The sequence below is a fragment of the Notothenia rossii genome, assembly GCF_949606895.1.
Source record: "Notothenia rossii genome assembly, chromosome: 11".
Lineage (NCBI taxonomy): Eukaryota > Metazoa > Chordata > Actinopteri > Perciformes > Nototheniidae > Notothenia > Notothenia rossii.
In genome coordinates this window covers 36,938,168-36,951,583 of record NC_136910.1, presented here as the reverse complement: position 1 = coordinate 36,951,583, position 13,416 = coordinate 36,938,168, and the positions used below count along the sequence as shown (strand labels likewise).

At 40.4% G+C, this 13,416-nt stretch overlaps 1 protein-coding gene across 1 annotated transcript in view; it reads left to right on the top strand.

Annotated features, from left to right (window-relative positions):
• Positions 1 to 9,539, top strand: part of LOC307025197 (uncharacterized protein) — a 109,734-nt gene extending 100,195 nt beyond the window's left edge. Inside the window, exons 5-6 of the mRNA XM_079659822.1 lie at positions 255 to 367; positions 9,374 to 9,539. Coding sequence (XP_079515948.1) covers positions 255 to 367; positions 9,374 to 9,483 — 223 coding nt within the window. The 3' untranslated portion in view covers positions 9,484 to 9,539. The remainder of the gene's footprint in view (positions 1 to 254; positions 368 to 9,373) is intronic.
• The last annotated feature ends 3,877 nt before the right edge of the window (positions 9,540 to 13,416 follow it).

Here is a 13,416-nt window from a genome sequence, read left to right as displayed (position 1 = left end):
CTAGTTTGTCATGGTGAAATATATGTTTCACCAACATCAAAACGTTCTCTTGCATCAGTCCATGTCCATTGGAAAACCCAAGATTCTTCCTCTTGCTCAACACTCAAAGCTCTACCTTTGATTCAGTGTAGCTCAGTTTTGCTATCGATCTTCTTACGTAACTCTCGGCAAGAAAGCAATCGGTGTATTCAACAAATTGTCAACAACTTGAAATTGGTCTTTTAATTGGGAAACATTTCTGTGTCTGTTTGCAGAGTCTCCTCCAGAGAGGTCAGGACGCCGACGCAGCATGCCCGGCAGCTCCTCAGACAAGAACCCCCCCACCATGGAGGCTACGTCCACTGCTGCCACGCCTTTCAGAGTTACCGTGAGTACTGTGAGTGTGTGTCTGTGTATCGTCCCTGTCTTCTGTGCTAATGAAATATGATTTCTATAGCCCCAAATCATCACAGAAGTTATATAGGTGGATGTGCATATAAACAGATACAGTATGTATAAAGGTTAATCGATACATTTAAATGTGCAGGCAGCAGTGTGGGTGAATGTTTAGTGCAGGTTATTTTAGATTGGTTACATGGTTACCTCTTGAAAGATTGTCAGCGGCACTTTGTGGTGTGCCAAGCAGGCCTCTGACTTTTCTCCTCCTTACTTTGCCTTAAGAAGCTCTTAGCTGTACATCAGTGTGTACACAAGGCTGCTCTGGTGCCCAGATGGATTCGTGCCAATCTGAAACAAATTGACTTCAAATGTTGGAATGGGGCCTTTGATGTTTTGCGTATTCACATCACACATCTACACATCTTGGGTTTATGTTCTGCACACCATCCTCTGCTGCTTTTTTACTTCCTGTGTGATTTTCCATTGCATTTCACACTGAATAACTTGTACACACACTCCCAAACTAGAACCTGCACGCACAACACATTCACTCACTTAGAGGACAACTACACACACAAACACAGACACTCTCACATAGAGCAGTCTTCATCTGGCTCTAAATCAAATCTGGCATGCTTGCTGCCATGTTTAATTCAATAGATAAACAGCCAGTTAATGAAGCAAAAAAAAAAAGATCCGCTGTGAGTCATCAATTTCAAGCTAATTAGCAATTAGCAGTGCACATTTCCATTAATAAATAACGAGTGGGGAGATGACGGCCCGGAGGTGAACTGTAAACAATGGATGTTGGGTCAGAAGGGCCAAAAGCACTCTGCGCTTTCAGCCTTTGTGGAGCTCTAGCAGGTATACTAATGGGCCATGTTGAGTGTTAAAAGGCATTGCAATATTTCTGAAAGGTGTCATTTATTTCTTCTTTTCTATCAGCCATCCTCAGCACTCAGTTTTATTAAGAGGCAGTCTCAACAACAAAAACCAACATTGGGATGCCTCTAAGGAAAGTAAAAGCTCACAGTGAATAAATTAACAACTAGGCGAGACCCGCTGGTGTTGGACCACCTGCGGAGTGGGAATAAAGTGTGTCACGAAACAATTTTAGAAGGTGCAAATATAAAATCACCTCAGCTTGATGAGGCAGAGAATGCCAAACTCTCATTGGTCCAGATAAAGACGTGAAGATAGCGTTGCAAGGGAGTGTGTGCATGCATGGATGTGTTTGCTCTTGTCTTGTGAATGTGAATTGAGTCATTGAACTGTTTTACTTTGATATGACCAGGAATCAACGAGTGGATATAGAGAAGTATAGAAGGTGAATAAAAAGCTTGCAGGAGACAGAAAGGGTCAATAGTGGAGGCTAAATATTGATTAAGTGTCTCTCATGCAGTACTCTCCTGAGGAAGAGAGAGAGAGAGAGAGAGAGAGCACTGCAGCAAAGTCATTCTGTCCCAATCACATGACCACTTCATTTACTCTGATAGCTTATTGCTAAGCAGCAGTGAGTGTTTGCAGATAAAAACCTTCCCCAGACAGTGTTTGACCCTTTCCTGTACTTTTTCTCATACTGCCCCCTTCTGGTCTCTAGAGGCAGCACAGCCAACCAGGCAACATTTTAAAATGAACTTTTATTAAAGATTATGTAAATGTTCTGCTTGAATGAATACATTTTAAGGATAGTTAAGGGAGGTGTAGATGGATCAAATACTCATTGAAAGGGGCGGCTGTGGCTCAGGGGTAATTGGGGTCTACCAATGGTCAAAGAGGTATTCAGATCTTATTCTAAAGTGAAAGTAATAATACCTTAGTGTAGAAATATTCTGTTCGAGTAAAAGTCCTGCTTTCAAGATTCTACTCAAGTAAAAGTACAAGTATTAGCAGCAAAATATACACAAGTACCAAATCTATGTATTTTATTATTGGATTATAATTAATGATCCATTAATGCGTTGGATAATTAATTTTGCTGCTGGAAAAGAGACACATTAACTTGTGTACTGCCCGTGATCTCCATTCATAATAGACACCATAATTCATTATTTACTTTGGTTTTTGTATTAATAATATGAACCTACAAAAGAACATTTTAACTGAACTTGTAAAAAAATGCATAATAGCGCCTCTTTACCAGCAGTATTTGAGTAAATGTACTTAATTACTTTACACCACTGGTGTCTACCCATCAGAGGGTCAGTGGTTAGTCAACCCCAAAAACTGCTGTTGAAAAAATGGCATGTCTACATTTTTTAAGTATATGTAAGTCGCTTTGGAAAAAAATGTTGGTTAATTGACATGGAATATCAACATAAACACTTGTAGTATATAGACACAATAGATAAAGTATGTAGATGGATAAGGTTCAGTCATGGGCAGGCAGTCAGTGGGTTTCTCCTCCTCCTCGCTTCTCACTTTTCTCCCTTCAGTGAAAAGAGTTGCGGTGACATCTAAAGTACCCCTCCTAGGCCTTGAGCTAAATCTGTCAAAATGCTTTTCTCTCATGTTTTTTGAAGAGACTGGGTTGAATGTGTGCACTCACAATTGAAAGCCACGTTCACACTCAGCCTGGAACACTTCTCCAAAACAATTTTCTCCCCAGTAGGCATTGGAGAAAACTAAAACCTCCCCAAAGCCTTATCTTCCACAGCCAATTCAGAAATATTAGGAAAGTGCATACATCAAGTATAAAAAGTTACTACTTGCTAGTTTCTCTTATTCAGTGGTTTAAAGAGCGGACAAACAAACCTTACCTCAGTCCGTCACGTCCTCGTCCCGCTGATTGCCCCCGCTGGCTGGATTGATTCTCAATTGTGCCTTAGCTCCTTGTCCAATCTCTCCCTAACTTTATTCCCCCCCACACCTCCCCTCTCCTCTCAGATACTAGCAGGGGGTCTAATTGGACAGGTATGTCTCTTGTTTTCATCAGGTTGTGCTAGAGGAGGACAGAGAGGTTGATGTAGCAGCAGGGAACACCCCGCTGATTGTCCAGGCACAGATTCTATCACAGCCCATTAGGGAAGCCGGGAATTGCCAAGCCAAGGGAATAGAATTAACTTGTTGCATTTGCTTTAATTTCATGAAAAAAAGCACAGCACTTGTCCTCTCAGTGCTCAGTTAATGGGCTTGGACAGGCTGAGATTACAATCAAGTATGCAAGCCTGTTCTGCACTCTCACAAATACACAGATCTGCACTGTAAACACGGTGACATAGTAAACACTGAGACTCTATTTCCACTACCATGAAATTCCATTTAGACTTATCGAGGGTTGGTGCTAACCAGCCCCTCCTCCCTTGGAGGATGCATGTTGAGTCAGATGAATCCATCCCCTCCTTCAGCTAATTAGCTGTCAACCGTGGAAATGTGGAATTATTAAAGAGCCCGTTGAAATGCATGCTAATATGTGGCACTGTATTGGACCCCTGTCAGGTTGCACTGGCTGTAATAGCCTTAACATGAAATGTAAATCGAGAGACATTAGAGCAAAACCAATGTATGTTAGACTAACTGGAAACATTTATCCATTGTATTCCCATAAGTCAATTTTACACATTTCTTTAGAACACAATAGAACAGTGATGTGACGTATTACATCTCATTAGATGCCATTTGTGTATGTTAGCAGTTACTGGCCTTGTCAGCTGTAAGAACTCATTGAATACAGCAAGACGTAATGTGGAGACATCAAGGTGTTAACACTGTGTTTTCACAGTGGTGGAATAAGCACTCAGATATAGTAACAAAACTAAAGTGTTAGTGTTGTGATCAAAATACAATTAAACTACCAAAACCCAAAGTACTCATCATCTGTAATGGACCATTGCAAAACAATATATATTAAATTACTGGAATATGATTATTGGTGCATTAAGCTGTCTATCAGGAATGGTACAATTGGAGCTAATGAAGAAGACAAATACTGCTGGATATCTTAACCTAATCATTATATGTTTGTTCATGAATCAAATCAAACCAAATGCACATAAAACTAATTGTGAAACAAAATACAATTTCATAAAAACAAAAGAATCCCATAAAAGGTAGGACCCAGGAGTTCTGGAAGCCTGAAAACAGCCCTACCTATAGGCTTTATTAAAAAGAAAAGTGTTTAGCCTACTCTTGAATGTGGTTATTAGATGGTTCATGTTTTGTGCCTGAAAATGTATTCTGTAATAACTAGTGTCATATTGAACCACATTTCTAAGAAGCGGACTGATCAGAACGAAACCCACAGGGAGGAACAACCTTCATTCTATAGTCTCAATGTCTGTGATGTGCCGAGCCCTGATCCACGGCCACCATGTCGCTCATTTTCTCCTCACTTTCCCCTCATTTACTTTCATTCTATTGCTTTTTCTATCAGCTCATGCCCTGCCGTCCCCTCATTGTGCGCCCCTTCTCCACGTGTCCTTCTATCATAGCTCATCCGTCTCTGGAAATCACTCACTGTCTTTAAGTCAGTTTTTTCACTATAGTCTCACCTCTATTTCTGTCCTCTCTCTATTTCATCCCGCATATATATATGTTTTCTCTTGCCCTCTCAATCATCTCTCACGAACAGGCGCTGAAGACAAATTAAATGCTAACACTTTAGCGCTTCTGGAGCGTCTTGCCTCCCGTGGGGTATAATCTGACGTTAATGTAGGCGTCACTCATCCTTACTGACTGATTGTAAGTGTTGAAATAGGCAGTTTAAATATTCTGACCTTTAACCTGTGCAACAGCTCTGTGAGGGCTTTACAATTCTAAGTGAATTAGAGAGGGGTATTATACCACGTTGCATCGCTGCACTAAGCGAGAACGAAAGATATTGTGAGAAGTTACAGTATAGGGAGTGTCTTTTTCTGACTTGGGCTTTTTATTCTCTCGATTCGCTCCATCCCTTCTAAAACGTCCATCCATCAGGGGAAGCATAGAAGTAAAAACAGAACAGCCACTAATCAATTCACCTCGCCTACAGGGACAGGTTTCTATTCACCGACTTATTTCCACGAATGGAGAAAAAAGAGGTTTTAATTTGTTAGCCGTGAATATGCCAGCAGCAGCAGCAGCAGGCACACACTCTGCAGAGAGAGGAAATGACGTGAAACTACCCTAAATGTGGAGGGGATTGTGATTGATATCCAGAAATGATAAAAGGTGTGTGTCATGGTGTCGGTTTTATACTGCTCTGCCATCTTAGCCATCAACAAATCACAATCCTTTGCCTCCCCTTGAGTCTTTTCCTCATGTTATTTTGAAGGCTCTGGTCTGGAGGGGATGCTATATGCAGTTGAGGAAAAAACAATATTCCTTCTGCGCAGAGTCTGACTCATATTTTGTCATTGTTTAGAATGGTGCTTATGCTAATCTAACAACATGCCCACGCATCAACATATGGAGTGGATAATGGCTGAGGGGAAGACTCAGAGAATGAGAGTTTGATTGAGAAAGCAGCAGAGCCTCAGGTGCAGCAGTGACTCAGCCTCTGTTCTTCAGCTCAAAGCTCCCGCACACACTTCACCGATGGCAGGTAACAATTGGAAGTCATTTTCTGCCCATTTTTGGTGGTCTCACTTGAAGTATACCATGTCAGATCTATAAATATCTATCATTATTATCACCACGGTCAGATCCATATCGAGTGTGCGTAACTGCCATTGTTGATGATTACAAAGGCAACAATTGGTTAGTTTGTTGTGACAAGAACGAAAATGCATATGATACTACCACACAATTAACAAATCCACCAACACTAGCTCTGGCCTTTTTTTAATGCTTCAATGTCAACTTATTATTATACATTTTTGGCAGTCCAATACATTGGTAGACTTTGACCTCAGTAGCATCTTTTTTAGACTTTCCTTGCCTTGGATATTCTAACATCTTTCAAACTCCATGTCCACATTTAAATGCAGTCCTTCTGTTATAAATCTGAAGCTTTTAAACCAAGACGGAGGTATTTGTTAGACTTTTGAAAGCTCCCTGCAGAGCCTCAGAAGAACTACTGCTTCCACCGGCTGAGTGTTCTTCCTTATCTTCTGTGTAGAAACTCTCCTTTTATTAGTGCTTGTTTTCCAAGATTTTCCTCAAGCTTTTTCACTACCGTCAGCAGCTAGTTTGAATGTTTAGCAGCTGTGAGTAACCATTTCCATGAAAATGGCAGTGAACATAAACAGCACCCTCAAAACAATTGAATATTCTGATATTTGTATTAGACAAACAAAGAGGAGATCGATTCTCGGATATAAAAAAAAACAGCCCACGTTTCTGCTCAGAATGAGAAACACAACTGCTTTTAAACATGGCACTTTTATCAAAGACTTGGATATATACAGCAGGGTTCTTACGGTCATTAAAACCTGGAAATTCAAAATGCTAATGCCAGAAGCTGGAAATGTTTTGGAAAACAATATTTTTCCCAAAGTTTTGGAAAAGTCATGGAAATGTAACTAAAGTTGCATCAAATATAATTTATATTTAATTTAATTGCCAAAATAGTAATACTATAATGATAATAAATACTGTATCGTATAGTAATGAAACGAGGTATTTTGCTGGTGAGAGATTGTAGTTGCTTTAGCATGTAGAAGCTAGTAAGCCTACTATTTGATTTGTTGTAGATAGGAACAACATGTTTCATATGCAGGCCTTATTTTCCTTTTCCATGTTAAAATAAACCATTTTCAGTGGTACCGCTGAGAAAGACTAATTTCTTTGTTCATGGAAAAGTAGGTAAAGGTCATGGAGAAGTCATTGAAAATCATTGGTGAAAAAGTGTATGAACCCTGATACAGGTTTATGGAATTGTGCTAAATGTCCCTTTCTAGGGAAACGACAGCAGGTGACTGTTGCACAGTGGAAACATGCCTGCCAACATGTTAAAACTTTAAAAAACATATGTTTTACTCTCTGTATTTTACTACACTTTTATATATTGTTCCTTTCCTTAAGTCTGTTGTATGTTGCATTGTTAGAGGAGCCTGACACTTAGGTTTTTCTTTCCCAAAACTATGCTGTAGCTGTTTTGCATCTGACACAAAAAAGCGCCTCTAAATGTTCTCGAATGTGTATATGAAAGACTGCATTTAAAGGCATCATACATGAAAACAGCTAACTTGAAATATAATATTGTGTACATTTAAATGTGTTCAATATTATTGGTTTTCCAATTTGAACACACTAAACACTTTTGAAATAGTTATGTCTGGAAACAGAATTGTCACTGACGCAGCAGAGACCCTCCCATGATTGACGACGCCTGTATTCTGACATCAGCGACTCTTTGTTCCTCTCCCAGAGTGTTTCACTGATGACAGGTGTTGTTTATCAGGATGCATTGGCTGCTCTGTGATCAGCTGGCAGGCTGTCTACAAGTCACTCTCTAATTATGCCTTTACCACTGTTGCCCTGGGCGACCTCTTCACACTGTAGGTGGTAATTATACAGGTGTGTTAATGGCATGACTGGGACTGAGGGAGGTCTGATCACTGTGTGTGTTCCACCCCTCCTTTTGAGGTGTGTGTGCCATTAGAGGTCTCAGTGCTGCAGCTACGTCTCTGAGGTTATATTATGAATGTGTTCAGACTGTCGACGCTGCTATTTTGTGTTATCTTAATAAAAAGAGCTACACCTGAGCCTAAATGCTTTCTAGTTTAGTTATTTCTCCAGCATGCTGAGTTGTACATTTCTTCATGCTGAAGCTACTCCATCAACTATTTTCTTCACCCTATTCATTCAAAGACCTTCGTTCCTCCTCTTCATCCTCCTGAGCTCTTTCTCAGCAGTGAATTATTTGAAAATCAAGCAGAAAAAAATCAAATGTTCTTATCTTTTTTTTTACCTAAACACTCGCCACAGCATGCCGTTTCTGCACCACATCTCATTCGTTCTTATTCCCTCGCTCTTAATGCCAGCCACAGTTGCCATGGAGACGGCGAGGTGCTTGGGGGAGTGTGATTGCAGATGTTAGAAGAACTAAACACCCAGACAGAGAAAGGAATGACAAAACAACAAATCAAGGGGTGTATCTGGTATAAAAACACAGATGTTTGAGCGCTGTAATTTGTTAAATGTTGACATAATTACCGCAGTGGGAAACAATCCCTAATTTCTGCTTAAATATTACCTATCAGCTAATTATGTGTATGCTCTTTGGGAATCTTCTATAGAGCGGTGCAGGAATAAGTCCTATAACGGGAAATGAGTCAGCATTTTAGCACTTCCAGGCTCCCTCGTCTCAAATGTTTTTTTAGTGAGTTTTTGGTTAAATGCCTGAAATAAGGCTTGTGGTTTGTTCTAGTTAACCCAATTTTCAAGTTTCTTTCTACGTGTAAAATACGTCAGCGAACACACGTTGCAAAATGTCTAAAGCTTTTAGGTTTCATAAAATAGCTGGTTGCTAATAGGGGATTAAATGAGACTACAAAACATCATCAAGCTTAACTTTCGCCGCCTTTAGCTTAGCGGTGGTGATGTGAAGTCATGTGAGCGTGATGTAGTCTGTCTATAGCGTTATGTTATCTCTTTAATTCTAGGGATTGCATTTATGCTGAAAAAATCCTAAAGTATTGTACATATGAGGAGATTATCCTGGTGAACAAAACCTGTAACGTGTGTTCACCAAGGATCTTATTTTCTCTAAACTTCCTGTTCATTTCTTTTCAAGGAAACCTTGGCATGCCAACTTTAGGGGTCATCTTAGAATCACCACTACACCACTCTTTTGTCAAGGCCTTATTGAATGTGTTTGCATTGTCTCTTTGTATTCAGGGAATACATTGTGTAGACATTGTCCTCCGGCTGTAAACATCACCCTGATGTGAAGATCTATACTCATTTATCACTCATTTACTGTTCATGACACCCTGGATTTAGGAAATGGATCACAATGTCAGTATTAATAAGTCCTGTCTCACTCATGATCTTGATGTTTGGCATCTCTGAGATGTACCTCACAAAGTAGCTGAGACTCACTTTATTGACTGTATGTGTCTCTCTCCATCAGGGCTTCCTCAGTCGCCGGCTGAAGGGCTCCATAAAACGCACCAAGAGTCAACCCAAACTGGACCGAAACTCCAGCTTCAGACACATCCTGCCTGGCTTCAGGAGTGTTGACAATGACAGGTACTGTGTGTGTGTGTGTGTGTGTGTGTGTGTGTGTGTGTGTGTGTGTGTGTGTGTGTGTGTGTGTGTGTGTGTGTGTGTGTGTGTGTGTGTGTGTGTGTGTGTGTGTGTGTGTGTGTGTGTGTGTGTGTGTGTGTGTGTGTGTGTGTGTGTGTGTGTGTGTGTGTGTGTGTGTGTGTGTGTGTGTGTGTGTGTGTGTGTGTGTGTGTGTGTGTGTGTGTGTGTGTGTGTGTGTGTGTGTGTGTGTGTGTGTGTGTGTTTTGATGCCGGCGTGTGTTTGTGTACCGGATTTCTTGTCTTTTTTGGTGCCTCTCTCTCTCTGCCTGACAGCTGGTGGTTCAGGTCGCTGTTGACATTTGCGTGTTTTTTTTTTTTGTGAAAACAAGTGAATCCTGACTCTCCAATCTGTCACTTGTAATGTGTTTTCTCTCTGTCGGTTTTTTGTAATACAGGAGGAATCTCATGTCCTCTGTCGTTTCATGCCATGGCACATTTGATTATTCGGAGAGTTGTTGCTAGAGTTTGTATGCTGAATTATGAATGTATTTGCATTGCCATAAGGGCTTGGAAATGAAAACCTGATATTTGCAGATCGTAACAAAACAGCTTACTAAGTCACAAACCTTTGCAACAAGGAAAGTTTGTCACCTGAAGCATCCCTAATAAAGCGTGCAGAGTGCAAGCACAGCAGCTAACTGCTTGTGCTTTGCTCTTGGTAATAAACATATGCCATATGCTGTTTTATAGCTAGGGGTATGGTGCCATTAAGTACCTTATACTTACACAAGATATAAGGTCAAATAAACCTTTTTAAAGGTAGGAATTCATACAATCTATTCAAATAGAGGATTTTTCTTCAGCTCAAACAGCTGTTGGCCTTTTTTTAGGTTTTTCATTCTACTGAATTGAATGAAAGAGTAAGCTTACAGGAACACGTCACCCGCAAAATTACCAAATTTGTAATCAGTAATTCGCCTTGTGTTACTTGAATTTATGAAGCATTTTTCATCCTTGAATGCCTCCATGTTCAAAGAAGAATCTAAAAACAGATACAGGTTTGGTATATTGAAGTAATTAGGAGGAATGTTTAACAACAGCTAAACTAAATCAGAGCATCTGTTTTTCCGACTCTCAGAACACTCGTACAGTATTATCTTATAAATCCACTCGTTTGCTCACTACTGCCTAAACAATGCATTTTAGTTCTAAATGTTGCTATTTAAAACACATGCCATGTTCTTTAACAATCCTCAGAAAAGTGTGAAGCACGCATAACATTTCTTGATGTAGTCATGCTGTTTTTAAGACTTTTCTTTTAGGAGTTAAAAGTGTGTATGATGATGAGTCATTTATGTATAATATTGTTATTTTGAGGGTGAATTATTCCTGTTTAAGAAAACATTTGAGGTTAGTAATAGTGACTTCATTTATTTTTGAATTATGAAGTGCCCAGCTTATAAAGTTGCCTCTTATCATTTCTATCAGTCCCGCCTTCTCTGGTCTCAGAGTCTAAACTCAACAGATCTATGTGAACCCTCGCGTCCACAGCGCTGCCCCTGAGATGGTGTTTTGCTTCAGGCTTTGATAATTGCCAGTTTCTGATAACCTCTCCTGATTTCCTCAGCAGTTCAGCCACTTGGCAAACATTTGGCCTGGCTTAATGACGTCAATTAGTTCTCCGGACCTGTGATCGCACTGTTTTTGAAATGTTTTGATGGTGTTCCCATGCATGCACAAGTAACAGCTATATCTCCCAGCACCTTGGATAAAAGCCACGTTGTCCATCTGTGGAGATTAATTAATGGAGGTGCTGCTTTTGAAAAGATGTTCTGCAGCTTTCGTTCTCAAAACTCCGAGCCGAGTTCTGCCTCTCTTCGTATTTTTAATGAGGCATTACCATCACTGTCAAACTCTCACAAGGGAACACTAGCGATTGTTCAGTGTGGAACAGAGCGAGCTGGTTCTCTGGTGCAAGGGAACAAAATGAGCTCATCTGTCCTCTCTTTGTCCCGCTGTCTTCTCTCATTCCCTTTCCCACTTCCACCCAGTTCTATAATGCCTCTATTTCTCTAACCCTGCTTCCTTCTATCCATTTCAAACTCATCACTCTCCTATTCCGACCTCATTGTCCCCACTTCCTTTTCTCTGTTTTTACAAACAGTAGTGAGGATTTGCTAACCTATCAGCATGTATGTGTTTCCTTCGGATCAAGAATGACAAAGGAAGCTAATATAAGACAGGAAATTGGACTACAGGAGGTCTTTTATCTCACCTGACTCCTATACGGTCTCCATTAGAGCTGCAAAAGCCATTGGAGCTATCAATACAATGATTTTCTTGCTGTTTATTTCTAGTAAATGTATCATCATTAAGTGATAGTAAGTTAATGAAAGTTAGTTGTTTATCCTTTTATACGGAAATATGATCTTTTCTTTTACCATTTTATGGAAATCCACTGATCAAGATAGGTGAAACCAGTTTATACTGAAAGTATTGAAATATACAACATACTTATTGCCTGTAAATAAATGTTTGTATTACTTATTAACTGCATAACATTTGCTATCTGGTGCCTCAGCCGCAGTCATATTTTTGAGTTTGAGTTTTTAGTATTTATCTGTTTTTTTATTTTGCAGCTACAGGGATTATGTTGAATGAAAGCTCATTTGTGGTATGATTCTAAACATTTTGTATCTATGTTTTTCACATTCTCATTTTGTTAAATGATATCATCAAGAGGATCTGTAACAAACAAATTCTCCCACACCACACCGCTCCTCCGCTCCCTTCACTGGCTTCCAGTAACTGCTAGAATCCACTTCAAGACACTGGTACTTGCGTACCATTCAACGAATGGATCTGGCCCTTCCTACATCCAGGACATGGTTAAACCATACACCCAGGGTTCGAGTTATGTGGGAGCCAATGGGAGCTGAGCTCCCATAAGGAGGGGTCTGAGCTCCCACGGACGCAGTGAAATCATACATCTGTGGGGGTCGCTAATACATTACCAACAACCATTGTTTTAGTCACAAATAATGCATAATGTGTCAATGTAATCAGTATTATTTATGTTAACGTGAACTACGCATCTCTTGAATGACAATATGCCTGCGCTGCACCCCCAAGGTGCGCAATACATTATTGCACAATCTATGCCTGTGAGCGTGCTGCGTGAGCCGAGATGGTGTGTGTGTGTGTGTGTGTGTGTGTGTGTGTGTGTGTGTGTGTGTGTGTGTGTGTGTGTGTGTGTGTGTGTGTGTGTGTGTGTGTGTGTGTGTGTGTGTGTGTGTGTGTGTGTGTGTGTGTGTGTGTGTGTGTGTGTGTGTGTGTGTGTGTGTGTGTGTGTGTGTGTGTGTGTGTGTGTGTGTGTGTGTGTGCGTGTAGTCGAACCTTTTCATATTTAAGTTTCTATCAAGTAGAGGGCTGCTGCTGTGTGTGTGTGTTTGAGTGTGCACACACGCGTAGAGCTCAGTTTATAACTCGAACCCTGCATACATCCCAGCACGTGCATTCCGCTCTGCATCGGCCAAACAGCTCGCTGCACCCTCAATGCGAGGGGGACCCAAGTTCCCATCAGCAAAAACACATGGGTTTGCTATCCTGGCTCCAAAATGGTGGAATGAGCTCCCCATTGAAATCAGGACAGCAGAAAGCTTACACATCTTCCGGCGCAAACTGAAAACTCATCTCTTTCGACTCCACTTCGAGCGATAGAATTACTAACAAAGAATTACTAACAAAGCACTTGTATACTAATAAAGGACTGGCTTATCTAAAGCCAGTTGAGTAGCACTTGACATGTTTTAGCTCTATGAAATCTGATGTACTTATATGATTCTGTTTTCTTCAAGTTTGTATCTTCTTGGTCGAATGCACTTATTGTAAGTCACTTTGGATAAAAGCGTCAGCTAAATGCAATGT